This window comes from Pseudopodoces humilis, chromosome 29 (genome assembly GCF_049639895.1).
Source record: "Pseudopodoces humilis isolate 2021_Gansu_Grassland_sample_001 chromosome 29, ASM4963989v1, whole genome shotgun sequence".
In the NCBI taxonomy this organism is placed as follows: Eukaryota; Metazoa; Chordata; class Aves; order Passeriformes; family Paridae; genus Pseudopodoces; species Pseudopodoces humilis.
Genome location: NC_142228.1, coordinates 1,264,625 through 1,283,721, shown reverse-complemented (window position 1 = coordinate 1,283,721; position 19,097 = coordinate 1,264,625). Strand labels below are relative to the sequence as shown.

At 52.3% G+C, this 19,097-nt stretch overlaps 2 protein-coding genes across 3 annotated transcripts in view; one reads left to right on the top strand and one right to left on the bottom strand.

Moving 5' to 3' along the window:
* The first annotated feature begins 392 nt into the window (after positions 1-392).
* On the top strand, positions 393-5,799 carry SNX11 (sorting nexin 11). 2 transcript variants are annotated; one of them, XM_014262054.2, is made up of 7 exons: positions 393-450; positions 1,342-1,390; positions 2,211-2,297; positions 2,685-2,785; positions 3,287-3,385; positions 4,295-4,540; positions 4,815-5,799. In XM_014262054.2, exons 2-7 carry the CDS (start codon positions 1,370-1,372, stop codon positions 5,233-5,235), a joined length of 975 nt encoding a protein of 324 aa, XP_014117529.2. In that variant the 5' UTR covers positions 393-450; positions 1,342-1,369; the 3' UTR covers positions 5,236-5,799. The 2 variants fall into 2 exon arrangements, with proteins under 2 accessions (XP_014117529.2, XP_014117530.2); XM_014262055.2 differs by lacking the exon at positions 393-450 and adding an exon at positions 691-1,122.
* A 1,076-nt stretch (positions 5,800-6,875) lies between these two features.
* Positions 6,876-19,097, bottom strand: part of SKAP1 (src kinase associated phosphoprotein 1) — a 71,876-nt gene continuing 59,654 nt past the window's right edge. Inside the window, exons 12-13 of the mRNA XM_014262061.2 lie at positions 7,841-7,960; positions 6,876-7,134 (exon numbers count right to left, since the gene is read on the bottom strand). Coding sequence (XP_014117536.2) covers positions 7,862-7,960 — 99 coding nt within the window. The 3' untranslated portion in view covers positions 6,876-7,134; positions 7,841-7,861. The remainder of the gene's footprint in view (positions 7,135-7,840; positions 7,961-19,097) is intronic.

The window sequence follows — 19,097 nt, the reverse complement described above, 5'->3', positions numbered from 1 at the left end:
TCGTGTCACCATCGGCCCTGTCCCCAGGTGCCACTTCCAGGAGTTTTTGGGGATGGGGACACCCAGCAGCAGCGCGGGCAGCTGTGCCGGTGTTATATTCCCTTTCCATGGAGAAATTCCTGCTGATGTAAACCTGAGGCCGTTCCCTCTCCTCCTGTCCCTGGGAGCCGAGCCCGACCCCCTTCGGCTGCGCCCTCTGTCAGAGACTTGTGGAGATCCAGAAGGTTCCCCCAGATCCCTCTTTTCTCCAGGATCAACATTCCCAGCTCCCTCAGCCTCTCCAGGAGCTTCAAACCCTTCCTGTCCCTCCCTGCGCCCAAAAGGGGCGTGGACTCCACCGGAGTCCGAACTACAACTCCCATCATGCCCCGCACCGGAACTTCCGGTCCCACCCGCGCTATAAAACCGCGCGCCGCCGCCGCCGCTTAAAGGGGCCGCGCGCTGTGCGAGGTGAGTGGGGCCCTGAGGGGAGGGGACAGATTTGGGGGTCCCGGTGTCCCCTCGGGGGGTCCCGGTGTCCCCTGGGGGGGTCCCGATGTCCCCTGGGGGGGTCCCGGTGTCCCCAAACCTCCCGCGAGGAGGGGGCGGCGCTGGGCTGGGCCTCACCCCCGGCCGCGGCCTCTCTCGGCCCGGGGCTCGCCCTCAGCTCCGATCCCATTCCCAAACTTTTCCTTCCCTGGAATTCGGGAATTCCCCCCGCGCTGTTTTACAGGCAGCCTGGGAAAGAAATAAATCGGATTTATTCCCGCTTTTCCCTGCTTTTCCCTGGGTTTTGGGACTCGTTGTGGTGCAGGACATCCCTAGGAAGGATAAAGGTGTTGGGATGAGGATCCTGGAAAAGCGACTTCCAGCCTCTTCGAGGCGGCTGTGTCCAAGGAAAACAGGGAATAAATGGGATTTATTAATCGGGAATCCACCAGCGACAAGGAAAATCAGGAAGTCAATGGGATTCATTCCCGTTTTTCTGGCTCTGGATGGAAAAGAGGACTTCTGCTTTTCCAGGGGGTTGGGAAAGGTTTTTAGGGATGGATCGGGATAAAAAAGAGCCCGGGATAAGCAGGAATAACAATCCCTGGCAGGAATTTCCCTGGAATTCTCTCCTGGAACACCAGTCCCAGGCAGGTGAGAGGCAGCAGAGCCTTGGAAAATCCCCAATTTCAGGAAAACCACCCCAAACCGGGAATCCCAGAGCCCCTTTAATCGAGGCTTGTCCCACATTCCAGGGATTTCCAGTGTTCCCAAAAGCTGCGGCATCCCAGAATTCTGGGGGATGCAGAATCCATGGAAAACAAGGATTTCTCTTTCTCAATCCCATTTTTCTTTGGTTTTTTTTCTTCCCAGATGTTTCCTGCTGGGCTCTGGCTCTAGGATGTTGGAGAACCGAGAGGAAGTGAGGAGCTTTCCTGGTTTATTCCCAAATTCGGGAATTTGGGCCGGTTGGAATTCTTGGGAATTCCATTTCCGTGGGAGTCCATGGGGCTGAGCCCAGGGGTGGCTGGGAATGGGAATGGGAGTGGGAATGGGAATGGGGCTGGGAATGGGAGTGAGAATGGGGCTGGGAATGGGAATAATGGGACTGGGAATAATGGGGCTGGGAATGGGAATGGGAATGTTTGGAGGTATCTGTGCCATTCTCAGAAAGTTGGGAAAGCAGGAATGGGGTGGATCCCGGGTTTTGGAGCTCGCCAGTCCCATTTTTGGGAAACTGGAAAATCAGGGATGGGGGTAGATCCCGGTTCCCGGAGCCCCTGCTCCCGTTCCCGCTCCCATTCCCGTTCCCATTCCTGCTCCCATTCCCATTCCTGCTCCCATTCCCGCTCCCGTTCCCATTCCCGTTCCCATTCCTGCTCCCATTCCCGTTCCCATTCCCGCTCCCATTCCCATTCCTGCTCCCATTCCCGCTCCCGTTCCCATTCCCATTCCTGCTCCCATTCCCGTTCCCATTCCCATTCCCATTCCTGCTCCCATTCCCATTCCCATTCCCATTCCCGCTCCCGTTCCCGTTCCCATTCCCATTCCTGTTCCCATTCCCGTTCCCATTCCCGCTCCCATTCCCATTCCCATTCCCGTTCCCATTCCCATTCCCATTCCCGCTCCCGTTCCCATTCCCATTCCCATTCCCGTTCCCGTTCCCATTCCCATTCCCATTCCCATTCCCGTTCCCATTCCCTCTCCCATTCCCATTCCCATTCCCGTTCCCGTTCCCGCAGGAGCTGACCACGGTGCGGGTGCAGGATCCCCGCGTGCAGAACGAGGGCTCCTGGAATTCCTACGTGGATTACAAGATCTTCCTGCACGTGAGCCGGGAGCGGGGCTGGGATGGGAATCTCCCCCTTTTCCAGCCCCGCCGGGGGCTCCACAGCGGGATCGTCCCGAGGGGAATCCTCGGGATCGCGCCCCGGATCCGGCATCCAGGGGATCCCGCAGGGACTGAGATCCTGAGCCTCCATCCCACGGAGAATTCCCACGGAGAATTCCCACGGATAATTCCCATCCTGGATCCTCTGTCCAGACCAGATCCAGCCCCTTGATCCCACAGAAAATTCCCAGGGCTGATTCCCATGGATAATTCCCATGGACAGTTCCCATGGATAATTCCCATGGACAGTTCCCATGGATAATTCCCATGGATAATTCCCATGGATAATTCCCATGGCTAATTCCCATTCCGGGGATTTTTCCAGACCAACAGCAAGGCCTTCACTGCCAAGACCTCGTGTGTGCGGCGCCGCTACCGGGAATTCGTGTGGCTGAGGAGGCAGCTCCAGAGGAACGCCGGATTGGTGTGAGAATTCCCGGGATACAACCCCAAATCCCAAATCCTGAACCCCAAATCCCAAACCCCAAATCCCAGTCCCCAAATCCCAAACTCCAACCTCAAATCCAAACCCTAAATCCCAACCTCCAGCCCCAAATCCCAAACCCCAAATCCCAAACTCCAAATCCCAGTCCCCAAACTCCAACCTCAAATCCAAACCCCAAATCCCAAACTCCAACCCCAAATCCCAAACCCCAAATCCCAAACTCCAGATCCAAACCCCAAATCCCAAACTCCAAATCCCAGTCCCCAAATCCCAAACTCTGAGCTCCAACCCCAAACCCTGAACCCCAAACCCCAAATCCCAAACTCCAAATCCCAGTCCCCAAATCCCAAACTCTGAGCTCCAACCCCAAACCCTGAACCCCAAACCCCAGATCCCAAACTCCAAATCCCAGTCCCCAAATCCCAAACTCTGAGCTCCAACCCCAAACCCTGAACCCCAAACCCAAACCCCAAATCCCGCAGGCCGGTCCCGGAGCTGCCGGGAAAATCCGCGTTTTTCCTGGGAAGCGCCGATGAATTCATCGAGAGGCGGCGGCTGGGCCTGCAGCGCTTCCTGGAGAGGTGGGAGCGGGGTCTGGGGTGTGGGGTTTGTTTGGGGTCTGGGTTTGGGGTCTGGGTTTGGGATTTGGGCTCTGGGGTTTGTTTGGGGTCTGGGGTTTGGGGTCTGGGGTTTGGGGTTTGGGGTTTTGGAGATTGGGATTTGGGGTGTGGGATTTGGGGTTTGGGATTTGTGGTTTGGGATTTGGGGTTTGGGGTCTGGGTTTGGGGTTTTGGAGATTGGGATTTGGGGTGTGGGATTTGTGGTTTGCGATTTGGGGTCTGGGTTTGGGGTTTGGGGTTTGGGGTTTTGGAGATTAGGATTTGGGGTGTGGGATTTGGGGTTTGGGATTTGTGGTTTGGGGTCTGGGTTTGAGGTTTTGGAGATTGGGATTTGGGGTGTGGGATTTAGGGTTTGGGATTTGGGGTTTGGGGTCTGGGTTTGGGATTTGGGGTTTGGGGTTTTGGAGATTGGGATTTGGGGTGTGGGATTTGGGGTTTGGGATTTGGGATTTGGGGTCTGGGTTTGGGATTTGGGGTTTGGGGTTTTGGAGATTGGGATTTGAGGTGTGGGATTTGGGGTTTGGGATTTGGGGTTTGGGGTCTGGGTTTGGGATTTGGGGTGTGGGATTTGGGGTTTGGTGTTTGGGGGTTTTGGAGATTGGGATTTGGGGTTTGGGAAAGGGGAGGGGACAGTGCCCAGGGGTGGCTGAGGTGACAGCGGAGCGCTGCGTGACGCTGGTGACCATGCCAGCAGGGTGACGTGTCCCCGTGACCCCAGGGTGACGTGACCCCGTGTCCCCGTGTCCCCAGGGTGACGTGTCCCCGTGACCCCAGGGTGACGTGACCCCGTGTCCCCGTGTCCCCAGGGTGACGTGTCCCCATGTCCCCGTGACCCCAGGGTGACGTGTCCCCATGTCCCCGTGTCCCCAGGGTGCTGCAGAGCGCCGTGCTGCTCTCCGACAGCCGCCTGCACCTGTTCCTGCAGAGCCAGCTGCCCCCGGCCGCCATCGAGGCCTGCGTGCAGGGCCGGGCGCCGCTCTCGGTGACACAGGCCATCGTGCGGCACGCGCGGGGACAGCGCGGGGACAGCGCGGGGCTGGCCTGGGGACAGCGCGGGGACAGCGCGGGGCTGGCCTGGGGACAGCGCGGGGACAGCGCGGCCATGCCCGGAGCCAGGTAATGACCGGGGTATCCCGGCTGGGATTGTGGGACAGGGACAGGAGGAGCAGCCCGGGAATTCCTGGCTCCCTCCCTGCGGATCCTGGGAATTCCCGGCTCCTTCCTGTTGATCCCGGGAATTCCCGGCTCCCTCCCTGCGGATCCCGGGCCAGAGGAGCCCAGGCAGGGAGGCTGGAATGTCCCTGGGATGGGAATTTCCTCCCTCCTGGGATGGAGCTGCCCAGGAGATCCGGACATTCCCTGGATCCCTTTTCCCGCTCTCTTTTCCCAGCTGGGCCGGGCTGGGAAGCGCCCAGGGCTGCCCGGAGAGCTTTTCCGACTGGAGTGACTTCGGCATGGACGAGGCGCGGCCGGAGAGCCCGGAGCGTCCGGCCGGACACGGAGTGACCCCTCTGGAGAGCCTGGAATTCCCGGCTGGACACGGAGTGACCCCTCTGGAGAGCCTGGAGCGTCCGGCCGGACACGGAGTGACCCCTCTGGAGAGCCTGGAGCGTCCGGCCAGACACGGAGTGACCCCTCCGGAGAGCCTGGAGCGTCCGGCCGGACACGGAGTGACCCCTCTGGAGAGCCTGGAGCGTCCGGCCGGACACGGAGTGACCCCTCCGGAGAGCCTGGAATTCCCGGCTGGACACGGAGTGACCCCTCTGGAGAGCCCGGAGAAGCCCCGGGATGTCCGGCCGGGCATGGAATGACCCCTCTGGAGAGCCTGGAATTCCCGGCTGGACATGGAGTGACCCCTCTGGAGAGCCCAGAATTCCCAGAATTCCCGGCTGGACACGGAGTGACCCCTCTGGAGAGCGCAGCATTCCCAGAATTCCCGGGAATTCCAGGAATTCCAGACACCCTCAGGCCCCACAGCCCTCGCTGGGAGAGGGATCAGCGCGGAGCCCCGGGATGGACGGACTGGGAGCGCTGGGAACGCGGCTCCATTGGAGATTCCCGATATTCCCTGGCATTCCCTGGGATCCCCTGGTATTCCCAGCACTGTTTTCCTTGCTCTGCTCCTGCCTCCAAACCCTCTGGAATTCCCAAAGCGGGACAACCCGAGCCGAGCTTCCCGGCGGGAAGAGGGAGGGATGGGGCTGGAATTTGTGTCCCCCTTCCCGCTGGGGCTTTTCCAGGGATTTTTGGGAAAAGCGGGAGCGGCTCGGGGTGGGGTTGGTGCCTCCCCCTCCCTCAGCACGGGGTGTGGGCAGGAAATAAAAAACAATAAAAATTAAAATACAGTGAAATTAATAAAAATCCTTGGAATTAAAGCGGAACTGGAGGAGGCTCTGCCGGGGGGAGGAGCCGGGAATTCCGGGATTGAGGGAATTTGGGAATGCCGGGAGGGGTTCAGGGCCCCGAGCGCGGCTGCGATTGGCTGAGCTCGTGAATATTCATAAGCGCTCATTAATATTCATGAGCATGCAGTGAGGGGAGGGAATCCAGGGATCTGATCCAAATCCTGGGATCTGATCGGAATCCTGGGATCTGATCCCAGCCTGGGGATCCGCTCCTGAGGGATTTGAGCCGAGTTTGGGGAATATCAGAGGGATCTGGGCCCAGTTTGGGAATCCCAGCGGCATTTGGGAATATTTTTTGGGAATTCCGGAGGGATTGGAGCCCTTCCACCATGGAGCGGCCCCGCAGCAGGTGCGGGAGGGGAGGGAGACCAGGAAAAGCAGGAAAAGCAGGAAAAGTGGGAGGAGGATGAACTGGATTCGCCCTCACAGCAAAGGGGCCGATCATTCCCGATCATTCCCGATCATTCCCGATCATTCCCGATCATTCCTGGCCATTCCCGGCCATTCCCGATCATTCCCGGCCATTCCTGATCATTCCCGGCCATTCCCGATCATTCCTAATCATTCCAAATCATTCCCGATCATTCCCGGCCATTCCCGATCATTCCCGGCCATTCCAAATCATTCCCTATCATTCCCGATCAATCATTCCCGATCATTCCCGATCAATCATTCCCGATCATTCCCGATCATTCCGGATAATTCCCGATCATTCCTGATCATTCCCGACCATTCCTGGCCATTCCGGATAATTCCCGATCATTCCCGATCATTCCCGGCCATTCCTGATCATTCCCGATAATTCCCGATCATTCCCGGCCATTCCCGGCCATTCCCGATCATTCCCGATCATTCCCGGCCATTCCCGGCCATTCCCGATCATTCCCGATCATTCCCGACCATTCCCGATCATTCCTGACCATTCCCAGCCATTCCCGGCCATTCCGGATAATTCCCGATCATTCCTGGCCATTCCCAGCCATTCCCGGCCATTCCCAGAGGAATTTTTTTGGAGAGGAAAAAGGGATTTATTGAGGGAGAGCGCCTGGATTTGGGATTTCAAGGGAATTTGGGATTGAGGCAAGAAAAGCGGGATAATGAGTGCGGGAGATCTCCAGGGAATTCGGGATTTTTTTGGGAAGAGCGGGATGCGTGCCTCAGTTTCCCCATGGAATGGCTCCAGGAAGGGTTTTTGGGATAAATCCGCTCGGTGCCAGCGCCGTGGAGGCTCTGCTGCATGAATCCCATGGGATTTGTGGGATCTGTGGGATTTGGGATCCAGGGAATGCCGCGGGCTGCCACCTCCTGCTCCAGGGAAAACGGGACATGGAGACCGCGGGGATGGATCCATCCCCAAATCCCAAATCTGCACCCCAAATCCCACATCCCAAACCCCAAACATGACCCCAAACCCAAATCCCCAAACCCCAAATCCCCAAACCCCAAATCCCAAACCTGACCCCAAATCCCAAACCCCAAATCCCAAACCCCAAATCCCAAACCTGACCCCAAATCCCAAACCCCAAATCCCAAACCTGACCCCAAATCCCAAAGCTACACCCAAATCCCATACCCCAAACCCCAAATCCCAAACCCCAAACCTGACCCCAAACCCCCAAATCCCAAACCTGACCCCAAACCCCAAATCCCGAATCCCAAACCCCAAACCCCAAATCCAAAACCCCAAATCCCAAACCCAAACCTGACCCCAAACCCCAAATCCCAAACCCCAAATCCCAAATCCCAAACCTGACCCCAAACCCCAAATCCCAAACCCCAAACCTGACCCCAAACCCCAAATCCTGAATCCCAAACCCCAAATCCAAAACCCCAAATCCCTAATCCCGAACCCCAAACCCCAAATCCCAAACCCCAAATCCCGAACCCCAAATCCCAAACCCCAAATCCCAAACCCCAAATCCCAAACCCCAAATCCCAAACCCCAAACCCCAAATCCCGAACCCCAAACCCCAAACCCCAAATCCCGAACCCCAAACCCCAAACCCCTCACCTGTCCGTGTCCGTGTCCCGCTCACTCCTCCAGGTCGAAGGCCGGCGCCAGGAATTCCCTCGGGACGATCCCGATTTCCTGGCCGAGCTCCCCGACCCACCAACCATAGCCGGGGTATTCCTGTGGGACCGGGATTGGGGTCAGGCCTCCAGATCCCACAGAAACACCCCAAATCCTGCAAAAATACCCCAAATCCTGCAAAAATACCCCAAATCCTGCAAAAATACCCCAAATCCTGCAAAAATACCCCAAATCCCACAAAAACATATCCAAAATCCCACAGAAACACCCCAAATCCTGCAAAAATACCCCAAATCCTGCAAAAATACCCCAAATCCTGCAAAAATACCCCAAATCCCACAAAAACATATCCAAAATCCCACAGAAACACCCCAAATCCTGCAAAAATACCCCAAATCCTGCAAAAATACCCCAAATCCCACAAAAACATATCCAAAATCCCACAGAAACACCCCAAATCCTGCAAAAATACCCCAAATCCTGCAAAAATACCCCAAATCCTGCAAAAATACCCCAAATCCTGCAGAAACACCCCAAATCCCGCAAAAATACCCCAAATCCCGCAAAAAAATATCCAAAATCCCACTGAAATAACCCAAATCCCACAAAAATGCCCCAAATCCCACAAAAACACTTCCAACATATGCTGAATCCTGTAAAAATACCCCAAATCCCACAGAAATCCCCCAAATCTCAAAGAAATACTCAAAATCCCACAAAAAAATCCCATATCCCGCAAAAAAATCCCCAAATCCCATAAAAAACACCCCAAATCCCACAGAAATCCCCCAAATCCCTTGGCCACTCCGCCAATCCTAATCCCAATTTAAAACCCATAAAAAAAAATTCCTTCTCTGCTGAATCCTGGGATAAACCTCGGGATAAATCTCGGGATAAATCCTGGGATAAATTTTGGGATAAATCCCGGGATTTTTGGGCATCCAGATGGAAAAAAAAAATGCCAATTTAAGGAAAAAAACCCCAAATTTATCCCAAAACCCCTCGGGCCGAGCGGCGCCTCGGCCGCTCTCGCAATCCCAATTTAAAAAGGAGGAAAAATTCCTTCTCTGCTGAATTCCGGGATAAATTTTTGGGATAAATCCCGGGATTTTTGGGCATCCTTAGGGACGGGATAACCCCGCGGTCGGGGCCGTGCTTGGGCTGCCGGGGAGGATTAAAAGCTCGTTAAAGGCGCTCGGCGCTGCCCAACGGCATCGCGCAGATGTTCGCTAATTACGTTAATTTCCGTGAAATCGTTAACGCCGAGCCCGGCCGAACTCCGCTGCGCTCCTTCCCGGAATTCCCGGATTTTGGGAAGCGGGAGAGGAGGAGGAGGAGGAGGAGGAGGAGGAGGAGGAGGAATGGGTTTTGTTGGGTTTTGTTGGGTTTTGTTGGGTTCTGTTGGGTTTTGTTGGGTTCTGTTGGGTTTTGTTGGGTTCTGTTGGGTTTTGTTGGGTTTTGTTGAGTTTTGTTGGGTTTTGTTGGGTTTTGTTGGGTTTTGTTGGGTTTTGCTGGGTTCTGTTGGGTTCTGTTGGGTTCTGTTGGGTTCTGTTGGGTTTTGTTGGGTTCTGTTGGGTTTTGATGGGTTCTGTTGGGTTCTGTTGGGTTTTGTTGGGTTCTGTTGGGTTCTTTTGGGTTCTGTTGGGTTCTGTTGGGTTTTGGTTCGTTAAGGCCTTAACGAGGGCTCGGCTGCGCTGGGATTGGGGATCGGGAGGGGTTTTATGGGATGGGTGGGAAAAGGGATTCCGGGAGGAAAAGGGGATGGGAAGGGCCGGGTGCGTGCCTCAGTTTCCCCATGGAATGGGGAGAGCACTGGGAAGAGGAGCGGCGTCCTCCCCATTCCCAGGAATCGGGAAATCGGGAATCTGGTGCCTCTTCGGGGTTGGGAATTTGGATTTGGGGGGAATTGGAATTCCTGGGAATTGGGTTTGGGGTCATCCCGTTCCCAGGAATCGGGAAGTCGGGAATCTGGTGCCTTTCCAGGGTTGGGAATTTGGATTTGGGGTCACCCCAGTTGTGTCCTTCTCATCCCGGGAATTCCCAAACTGGGAATCCCAAACCAGGATCCGCGTGTCCAGCAAGATCCACCCGGTCCCAACAGGATCCACGTCCCATCCCATCGGGATCCACACTTCCCAGGGATCCAGGACTTATCCAATCCGCGATTCCCATAAAAACCCAAACCAGGAAATCCGGGGTTTACCCAATCCACGATTCCCAGAAAAACACCCAACCAGGGATCCAGGATTTGTCCAATTCACGATTCCCATAAAAACCCAACCAAGAGTCCGGGATTTATCCAATCCATGATTCCCATAAAAACACCGAACCAGGGATGAATCCAGGATTTTTCCAATTCACAATTCCCATAAAAACCCAACCAAGAATCCAGGATTTATCCAATCCATGATTCCCACAAAAACACCGATCCAGGGATTTGTCCAATCCATGATTCCCATAAAAACCCAACCAAGAATCCGGGATTTATCCAATCCACGATTCCCATAAAAACCCCGAACCAGGGACGAATCCAGGATTTTTCCCCCCCTCCGGAGGGACCCCCGGGGGCGACTCCGGGGCACAAACTCCATCCCTGGATCCCGGCCAAGGCTCCGTGTGTAATTCCGCGGCCGGGGAAATGTTTCATCTGCCGGCGCAGCTGCTCCGCCGTGCCGGTAATGCTCCCCTAAATCACCGCTCCCGGTGTTCCCGGTGCTCCCCTAAATCACCGCTCCCGGTGTTCCCGGTGCTCCCCTAAATCACCGCTCCCGGTGCTCCCGGTGTTCCCGGTGTTCCCGGTGTTCCCGGAGCTCCCCTAAATCACCGCTCCCGGTGTTCCCGGTGTTCCCAGTGATCCTGGAGCTCCCGGTGTTCCCGGTGCTCCCCTAAATCACCGCTCTCGGTGTTCCCGGAGCTCCCCTAAATCACCGCTCTCGGTGTTCCCGGTGTTCCCCTAAATCACCGCTCCCGGTGTTCCCGGAGCTCCCCTAAATCACCGCTCCCGGTGTTTCCGGTGTTCCCAGTGATCCTGGAGCTCCCGGTGTTCCCGGAGCTCCCCTAAATCACCGCTCCCGGTGTTCCCGGTGTTCCCGGTGTTCCCGGAGCTCCCCTAAATCACTGCTCCCGGTGTTCCCGGTGTTCCCGGTGCTCCCGGCGCTCCTGGCGCTCCTGGCGCTCCCCTAAATCACCGCTCCCGGTGTTCCCGGTGATCCTGGAGCTCCCGGTGCTCCCCTAAATCACCGCTCCCGGTGTTCCCAGAGCTCCTCTAAATCACCGCTCCCGGTGCTCCCTGTGCTCCTGGTGCTCCCGGCGCTCCCGGCGCTCCCCTAAATCACCGCTCCCGGTGTTCCCAGTGTTCCCGGTGCTCCCGGTGCTCCCGGTGCTCCCGGCGCTCCCGGCGCTCCGGTTCATCCCGAGTGCAGCCGCTGCCGGGGCTCCCGGTGCTCCCCTAAATCACCACTCCCGGCGCTCCCGGTGCTCCCGGAGCTCCCGGCGCTCCCTAAATCACCGCTCCCGGTGTTCCCGGAGCTCCTGGTGCTCCGGTTCATCCCGAGTGCAGCCGCTGCCGGTGTTCCCGGCGCTCCCGGTGCTCCCGGCGCTCCCGGCGCTCCCCTAAATCACCGCTCCCGGCGCTCCCGGTGCTCCCGGCGCTCCCGGCGCTCCCGGCGCTCCCCTAAATCACCGCTCCCGGTGCTCCCGGAGCTCCCGGCGCTTCCCTAAATCACCGCTCCCGGTGCTCCCGGTGCTCCCGGCGCTCCCGGAGCTCCCGGCGCTCCCCTAAATCACCGCTCTCGGTGCTCCCCGCGCTCCCGGTGCTCCCGGTGCTCCCGGCGCTTCCCTAAATCACCGCTCCCCGCGCTCCCGGTGCTCCCGGTGCTCCCGGCGCTCCCGGAGCTCCGGTTCATCCCGAGTGCAGCCGCTGCCGGGGCACGGCCGAGGGATGGGAACCGTTCCCGGGAATTTGGGGGTTTTGGGATCATCGGGTTGTGGGGAGAGAGAGGAGGGGAAGGAATGGAAGTGAAAATAAAATTAAATTAAAATAAGAGTGAAAATAAGAATAAAAATAAGAATTAAAATAAGAATTAAAATAAGAATAAATATAAGAATAAGAATAAATATAAGGATAAAAATAAATAGAAGGATAAGAATAAAAATAAAAATAAAATAAAAATAAAAGGAATAATAAAAAAAATAAGAAAAAATAAGAAAATAAAAGAAAATAATAAAAGAAAATAAAAGAAAATAATAAAAGAAAATAAAAGAAAATAAAAGAAAATAATAAAAGAAAATAAAAGAAAATAAAAGAAAATACCTGTGGGAAGTTGCTGGGAGGGTTTGGGGGTTCAAAAGTGTCGGATTTGGGGGTTTGGGCTTTCAGGAATGTCGGATTTGGAGCTTCAGGGGTGCAGGGATTCGGGGGATGCTCGGATTTGGGGCTCAGGAGGATCCGGGGGTCCCGGGGGGGTTTCGGGGTTCAGGGATACCGGGATTGGGGGAAAACGCGCAGGAATTGGGGTGAAACTGCTGGAATCGAGGCTGAACCCCCCAAAATCGGGGCCGAACCTCCCAAAATCGGGACTGAACCCCCCAAAATCGGGGCCGAACCTCCCAAAATCGGGGCCGAACCTCCCAAAATCGGGACTGAACCCCCCAAAATCGGGGCCGAACCTCCCAAAATCGGGACTGAACCCCCCAAAATCGGGGCCGAACCTCCCAAAATCGGGGCTGAAACTCCAGAATCGGGGCTGAACCTCCCAAAATCGGGGCTGAACCTCCCAAAATCGGGGCTGAACCTCCCAAAATCGGGGTGAACCTGCAGGAATTTGGGGAAAACGCACAGGAATCGCGGCTGAACTTTCCAAATCTCGGCTGAACCTCCCAGAATTTGGGAAAAACACACAGGAATCGGGGCTGAACTTCCCAAAATCGGGGCTGAACCCCCCAAAATCGGGGCTGAACCTCCCAAAATCGGGGCTGAACCTCCCAAAATCGGGGCTGAACCCCCCAAAATCGGGGCTGAACCTCCTAAAATCGGGGCTGAACCCCCCAAAATCGGGGCTGAACCTCCCAAAATCGGGACCGAACCTCCCAAAATCGGGATGCACCTCCCAAAATCTGTGGAAAACGCGCAGGAATCGGGGCTGAACCCCCCAAAATCAGGACTGAACCTCCCAAAATCAGGACTGAACCTCCCAAAATCGGGGCTGAACCTCCCAAAATCGGGGCTGAACCTCCCAAAATCGGGGCCGAACCTCCCAAAATCGCGGCTGGACCTCCCCAAATCGGGGCCGAACCTCCCAAAATCGGGGCTGAACCTCCCAAAATCGGGACCGAACCTCCTAAAATCGCGGCCGCACCTCCCAAAGTCGGGGCTGAACCCCCCAAAATCGGGGCTGAACCTCCCAAAATCGGGACCGAACCTCCCAAAATCGGGCTGCACCTCCCAAAATTTGTGGAAAACGCGCAGGAAACACGACTGAACCCCCCAGAATCACGGCCGCACCTCCCAAAATCGCTGTCCCCCCTCTCCCTCCAGCGGTCCCCCCCCACCCCGGTGCTCTCCCCCGCAGCCCCCGGAGCCTCTCGGGCCGCTCCCGCCGCCGTTACCGGGGGAACCGAGCCCGGCCCGGCCCGGCCGCCGCCTCCCCGGGGCCGCTCGGGCTCCACCTGCGGCCCGCGGGGTCAGCGCGGGGCCGGCGGAATTAATGAAGGCGGCCGCTAATGAGGCGGCGGCGGCTGCTGCTCTCCCCCATCCCCAGAGCTCATTACGGGCCGCAATTAACGCCGCGGCACCGGCAGATATTTAAATCTCTTTTTTTTTTTTTAATTTTTTTTGTTGTTGAAATTAGCATTTTAATAACGGCGCCGCGGAGCGGGGAGGGAGAAGAAAGCGAAAATCGCCCGTTTTTCACCGGGAAAAAGTTGCCGGATTTAATGGTGGAGATGTTGGGGAGAGAGGAAAATAATGAACCTTTCCCGTCCTCCCAGCGGGGGGAAAAAAAAGGGGAGGAAAATGAAATGAAGGGAAATAAAAAAGCGGGAGGGGTTTGGATTTGGTTCCTGGAGCGGAATTCGCTCCGAGGGTTTGGGGTTTAAAGTCGCGCCTGATGGAGCTGCGGGGAGGGTTTGGGATAATTCCCGAATCCCGAATTGCCGGAGGAAGGAGAGGGATGAGGATTTGGGAGCGGAAAGAGCCGGGTCCGGGATGGATCCAAAAATCCCATCGGAAATCGGATAAAAATTAAAGGAAAAAAAAATCTGATTAAAAAAAAAATCCCGTCTAAAAATTCCGATTAAAAATCTCGTTCAAGAGATCCCAAATCCCATCAAAAATCCCATCAAAAATTCCATCAAAAATTCCGATTAAAAAGCCCATCGGAAAAATCTGATCCCAAATCCCATCGGAAAAATGTGATCCCAAATCCGATCAGAATTCCCATCAAGAATCCGATCGAAATTCCCGTTAAAAATCCCATCAAAAGTCGCTTTCCAGACAAAACCCCGGGGTCGCTTCCCCCTCCAAATTCCCTGAGATTCCCTGGATTTGGGGCAGGGAAAGGGGGTGAGGGGGTGGCCTGGGATGGGATCGGGAATGGGGACGCAGCTCAATTTTCCAAGGAATTCCAGAACCGCCCCTTTGCTTCCTGGATTTTCGGGAAAATCCCAATCCAGGGTGGTTCCTTCCAGCGGGATCCCTGCTCTGGGAATTCGGGATCCCAGGGATTGGGAATTTGGGATCCCAGGGATTGGGAATTCGGGATCCCAGGGATTGGGAATTTGGGATCCCAGGGATTGGGAATTCGGGATCCCAGGGATTGGGAATTTGGGATCCCAGGGATTGGGAATTCGGGATCCCAGGGATTGGGAATTTGGGATCCCTGCTCCAGGAGTTTGGGATCCCAGGGATTGGGAATTTGGGATCCCTGCTCCAGGAGTTTGGGATCCCAGGGATTGGGAATTTGGGGATTTTCCCTTGGGATTGCTGTAGGGATTTTGGGAAAAAGGAGGGACCTGGGGCTGGGACAGGGGCGGGACTGGGATGGGGAACTGGGAGAACTGGGAATGTGCTCCCCTCTCCGCTCCCAAACTGGGATTTACTGGGATTGGGTTTTCCTGGGATCTGGAACTGGGATTTGCTGGGATCAGGTTTTCCTGGGATCTGGAACTGGGATTTACTGGGATTGGGTTTTCCTGGGATCTGGAACTGGGATTTACTGGGATTGTTCCCCCTTTTCCTGGGATCGGCATCACTGGGAATGGTTTCCCCTCATTCCTGGAACATCCCAAGGATCCCATCCCAGACCCTTCCCAATCCCAATCCCAATCCCGACCCAGCACCCCCGTCCCACATCCCGGAATCCCAAATCCATCTGGAAAAGCGGGAAAAGGCCGGGAATCTCATCCTTGCCCCCGATCCATGAATTCCCTCATCCCGGCATTCCTCGGGATGAATTCCCGTGGTTTTAAACCACATTTACTGGGGACAATTCCCGGGATGAATCGGGAATTCCAGCCTTTTTTGGGGATTCCGAATTCCCTTTTTCCCCTCCCATAAAACCGGGATCTTCCTTCCGGAAATGGGGTTAAAAAAAACCGGGAATAAAAGAGAATTCCCATTTCCCCCAAATCCAGGATCCCGGATTTCCCGCAGCTTGGGGGGGATTTTTTGGGATCGTTTTTGTTTGGGGAATTCCAGGAGTGGGAATTCCGCGGATTCCGGAGGGAATGGAACCCGGGAATCTCTGGAATTGCGCTCCCAGGGAATTCATCCGCGGAATTCCCGCTGGGATTTGGGGTCAGCACCGGGAAAAGGAGCCTGGGGATTCCTGGAATTTCTGGGATTCCTGGAATTTCTGGGATTTCTGGGATTTCTGGGATTTCTGGGATTTCTGGGATTCCAGCCTTTCCCGGGATATTTCGGATAAGCGGGATTGGTTTTTTTCCCCGCAGTTTCTCTGCTTTTCCTGCTGTTTTCCATGGAAAAATTCCCGACTCTGCCGGCAGGGGAGGGGTGGAATCCAGAAGGTGAAAAGGTAAAATTAAAATAGAAAATAGAAAATAAAATGTAAAATACAAAATAGGAAATGTGAAATATAAAATATAAAATGTACAATGTAAAATATAAAATACAAAATACAAAATTTAAATTGTAAAGTATAAAATGTGAAATATAAAATACAAAATATAAAATATAAAATATAAAATACAAAATACAAAATTTAAATTGTAAAGTATAAAATGTGAAATATAAAATATAAAATATAAAATATAAAATTTAAATTGTAAAATATAAAAAGTGAAATATAAAATATAAAATGTAAAATGTAAAATGTGAAATATAAAATATAAAATGTAAAATATATAATATAAAATATTAAATTTAAATTGTAAAATGTAAAATATAAAATTTAAATTGTAAAATATGAAATATAAAATACAAAATATCGAATATAAAATCTCGAATGTAAGAAAGTAAAATATAAATTACACAAATCAAAACATGAAATTTAATCTAGAAACTAAAAAAAATCAAATATCCGATTAAAAAATTGTACAAAAAATAAAAATGTTTTTATTTATTTATCAAATATAAAAAATAAAATATAAATAAAATATAAATAAAATATAAATAAAATATAAATAAAATATAAATAAAATATAAATTTAATATAAATTTAATATAAATAAAATAAAATAGAAATAGAAATAAAATAAAATATAAAAGATACAGATTCAAAGAAAAAAATATCAATTAAAATGTAACCTGTGAAATATAAAAATTAAAATAGAAAATAGAAAGTAAAAAATGCAAAATATAAAAATGTAAAATAGAAAAATAGAAAATAGAAAAAATGTAAAATATAAAAAATGTAAATTGTAAAAAAGTAAAAGATGCCAATTAAAATGCCCAGTGTGAAATGTAAAAATGAAAATATAAAATGCAAAGTAAAAACCGTAAAATATGAAAAATGTTAAATATTTCAATTAAAATGCCTAATTTATTCATTTACTAATTTTTACTAATTTATTTAGTAATTGATAATTAATTTATTTCCATTTATTTACCTTTGTTTAACCTGCTTATTTCTTAATTTCTGATGCATTAATTTCCATTTATTTACCTTTTTAAAACCCGTTTATTTATTAATTTGCAATGCATTCATCTCCATTTATTTACCTTATTATTTATTAATTTCTAATTAATTAACCACCATTTATTTATTATCTTTTTACTTATTAATTTCTAATTTGTTAATCAGCATTTATTTACCTCTTTGCTTCTTTGTTTCTTTATTAATTTATAATTAATTAATTACCATTTATTTACCTCTTTGTTTACCTGTTTATTTATTAATTTACAATGGATTAATTAATATTTAGTTACCTTTTTGAAACCTGTTTATTTATTCATTTATAATTAATTAATGACCATTTATTTACCTTTTTTAAACCTGTTTATTTATTAATTTCTAATTAATTAATGAGCATTTCTTTACCTCTTTAAAACCTGTATATTTATTAATTTATAATGGATTAATTAATATTTTGTTACCTTTTTTTAACCTGTTTATTTCTGAATTTATAGTTAATTAATTAATTACCGTTTATTTACCTGTTTATTTGCTATTTTATAACGGATTTAAATTCCTGTTTATTGATTAATTATCATCAATTTACCTCTTTATTTATTAATTTATCACAGATTTCTTCCCCTCATTATTTATTAATTAATTAACCTCGCTTTGCCTGTTCATTTATTAATTGATTAACATTAATCTCCCAGATTATTTATTAATTGATCATTCATTTCATTCCCGGAATATCCCGGAATATCCTGGGAATTCCAGCCCCGAGTGACCGCAGTGACCGCAGTGACCAGGGGTGACCAGGGGTGACCAGGGGTGACCACACTGACCAGTGACCAATGACCACAGTGACCAGAGTGACCAGGAGTGACCAGGAGTGACCACAGTGACCAGGAGTGACCAGGAGTGACCACAGTGACCAATGACCACAGTGACCAGAGTGACCAGGAGTGACCAGGAGTGACCAGAGTGACCAGGAGTGACCAGGAGTGACCACAGTGACCAGGAGTGACCAGGAGTGATCAGGAGTGACCACAGTGACCAGGAGTGACCAGGAGTGACCACAGTGACCAATGACCACAGTGACCAGAGTGACCAGGAATGACCAGGGGTGACCCCAGTGACCCCAGTGACCAGGAGTGACCAGGAGTGACCAATGACCACAGTGAACGCAGTGACTGCAGTGACCAGGAGTGACCAGGGGTGACCAGGAGTGACCAGGGGTGACCAGGAGTGACCACACTGACCAGTGACCAATGACCACAGTGACCAGGAGTGACCACACTGACCCCAGTGACCACAGTGACCACACTGACCAATGACCACAGTGACCGCAGTGACCAAGAGTGACCAGGGGTGACCTGGAGTGACCACACTGACCACAGTGACCACAGTGAACAGGAGTGACCACACTGACCACACTGACCAGTGACCACACTGACCACAGTGACCAGGGGTGACCAGGGGTGACCAGGGGTGACCTGGAGTGACCACACTGACCACAGTGACCACAGTGACCAGGAGTGACCACACTGACCACACTGACCACAGTGACCAGGAGTGACTCCAGTGACCAGGAGTGACCAGAGTGACCAGAGTGACCAGAGTGACCACAGTGACCAGAGTGACCAGAGTGACCAGGAGTGACCACAGTGACCGCAGTAACCGCTGCCTTCCAGCTGCCCCATCCGTCCCTCCCGCCATTCCCAGCGGGATCATTCCCAGATCCAGGGGCGCCAGGATCCCTTGGGATCGGCACTCCCGGCATTCCCGGGATAAAACAGGGCCCGATTTCCCGGGAAGAGCCCGAGGAACGCCGGGATGGGGTCGCTTTCCACGGCATCGGGATCCGCGGATCGCGATCCGGCCGCGACAATTCCGTGATTCCCAGGCCCGGCTTTCCCAGGTTTCCCGGGAATGTCAGGCCGGGAAGGCGCCAGATGGGATTTTATAGGAGCCAGCGGCCGCCGCGAGATTAATTCCGGGAAATTAATTGGGACAAGATTGAGAAGGGAATGAAGGCGCAGCTGAGCGAGAATTCCCGACCTTTCCTCCTCCTCCTCCTCCTCCTCCTCCTCCTCCCACCGCTGCCTCTTCCCGCATCCCGAATTTACCGGGAAACCCCGCGGGATCCGTCGGTTCTGAGTGAG

Excerpts from the sequence above, each read along its gene's own strand:
- SNX11 (XM_014262054.2), top strand. The coding sequence starts at position 1,370 with ATGTTGGAGAACCGAGAGGAA. Across the intron at positions 1,391-2,210 it reads TGTTGGAGAACCGAGAGGAA|GAGCTGACCACGGTGCGGGT; the intron begins GTGAGGAGCTTT and ends CCGTTCCCGCAG. Across the intron at positions 2,298-2,684 it reads ATTACAAGATCTTCCTGCAC|ACCAACAGCAAGGCCTTCAC; the intron begins GTGAGCCGGGAG and ends GGATTTTTCCAG.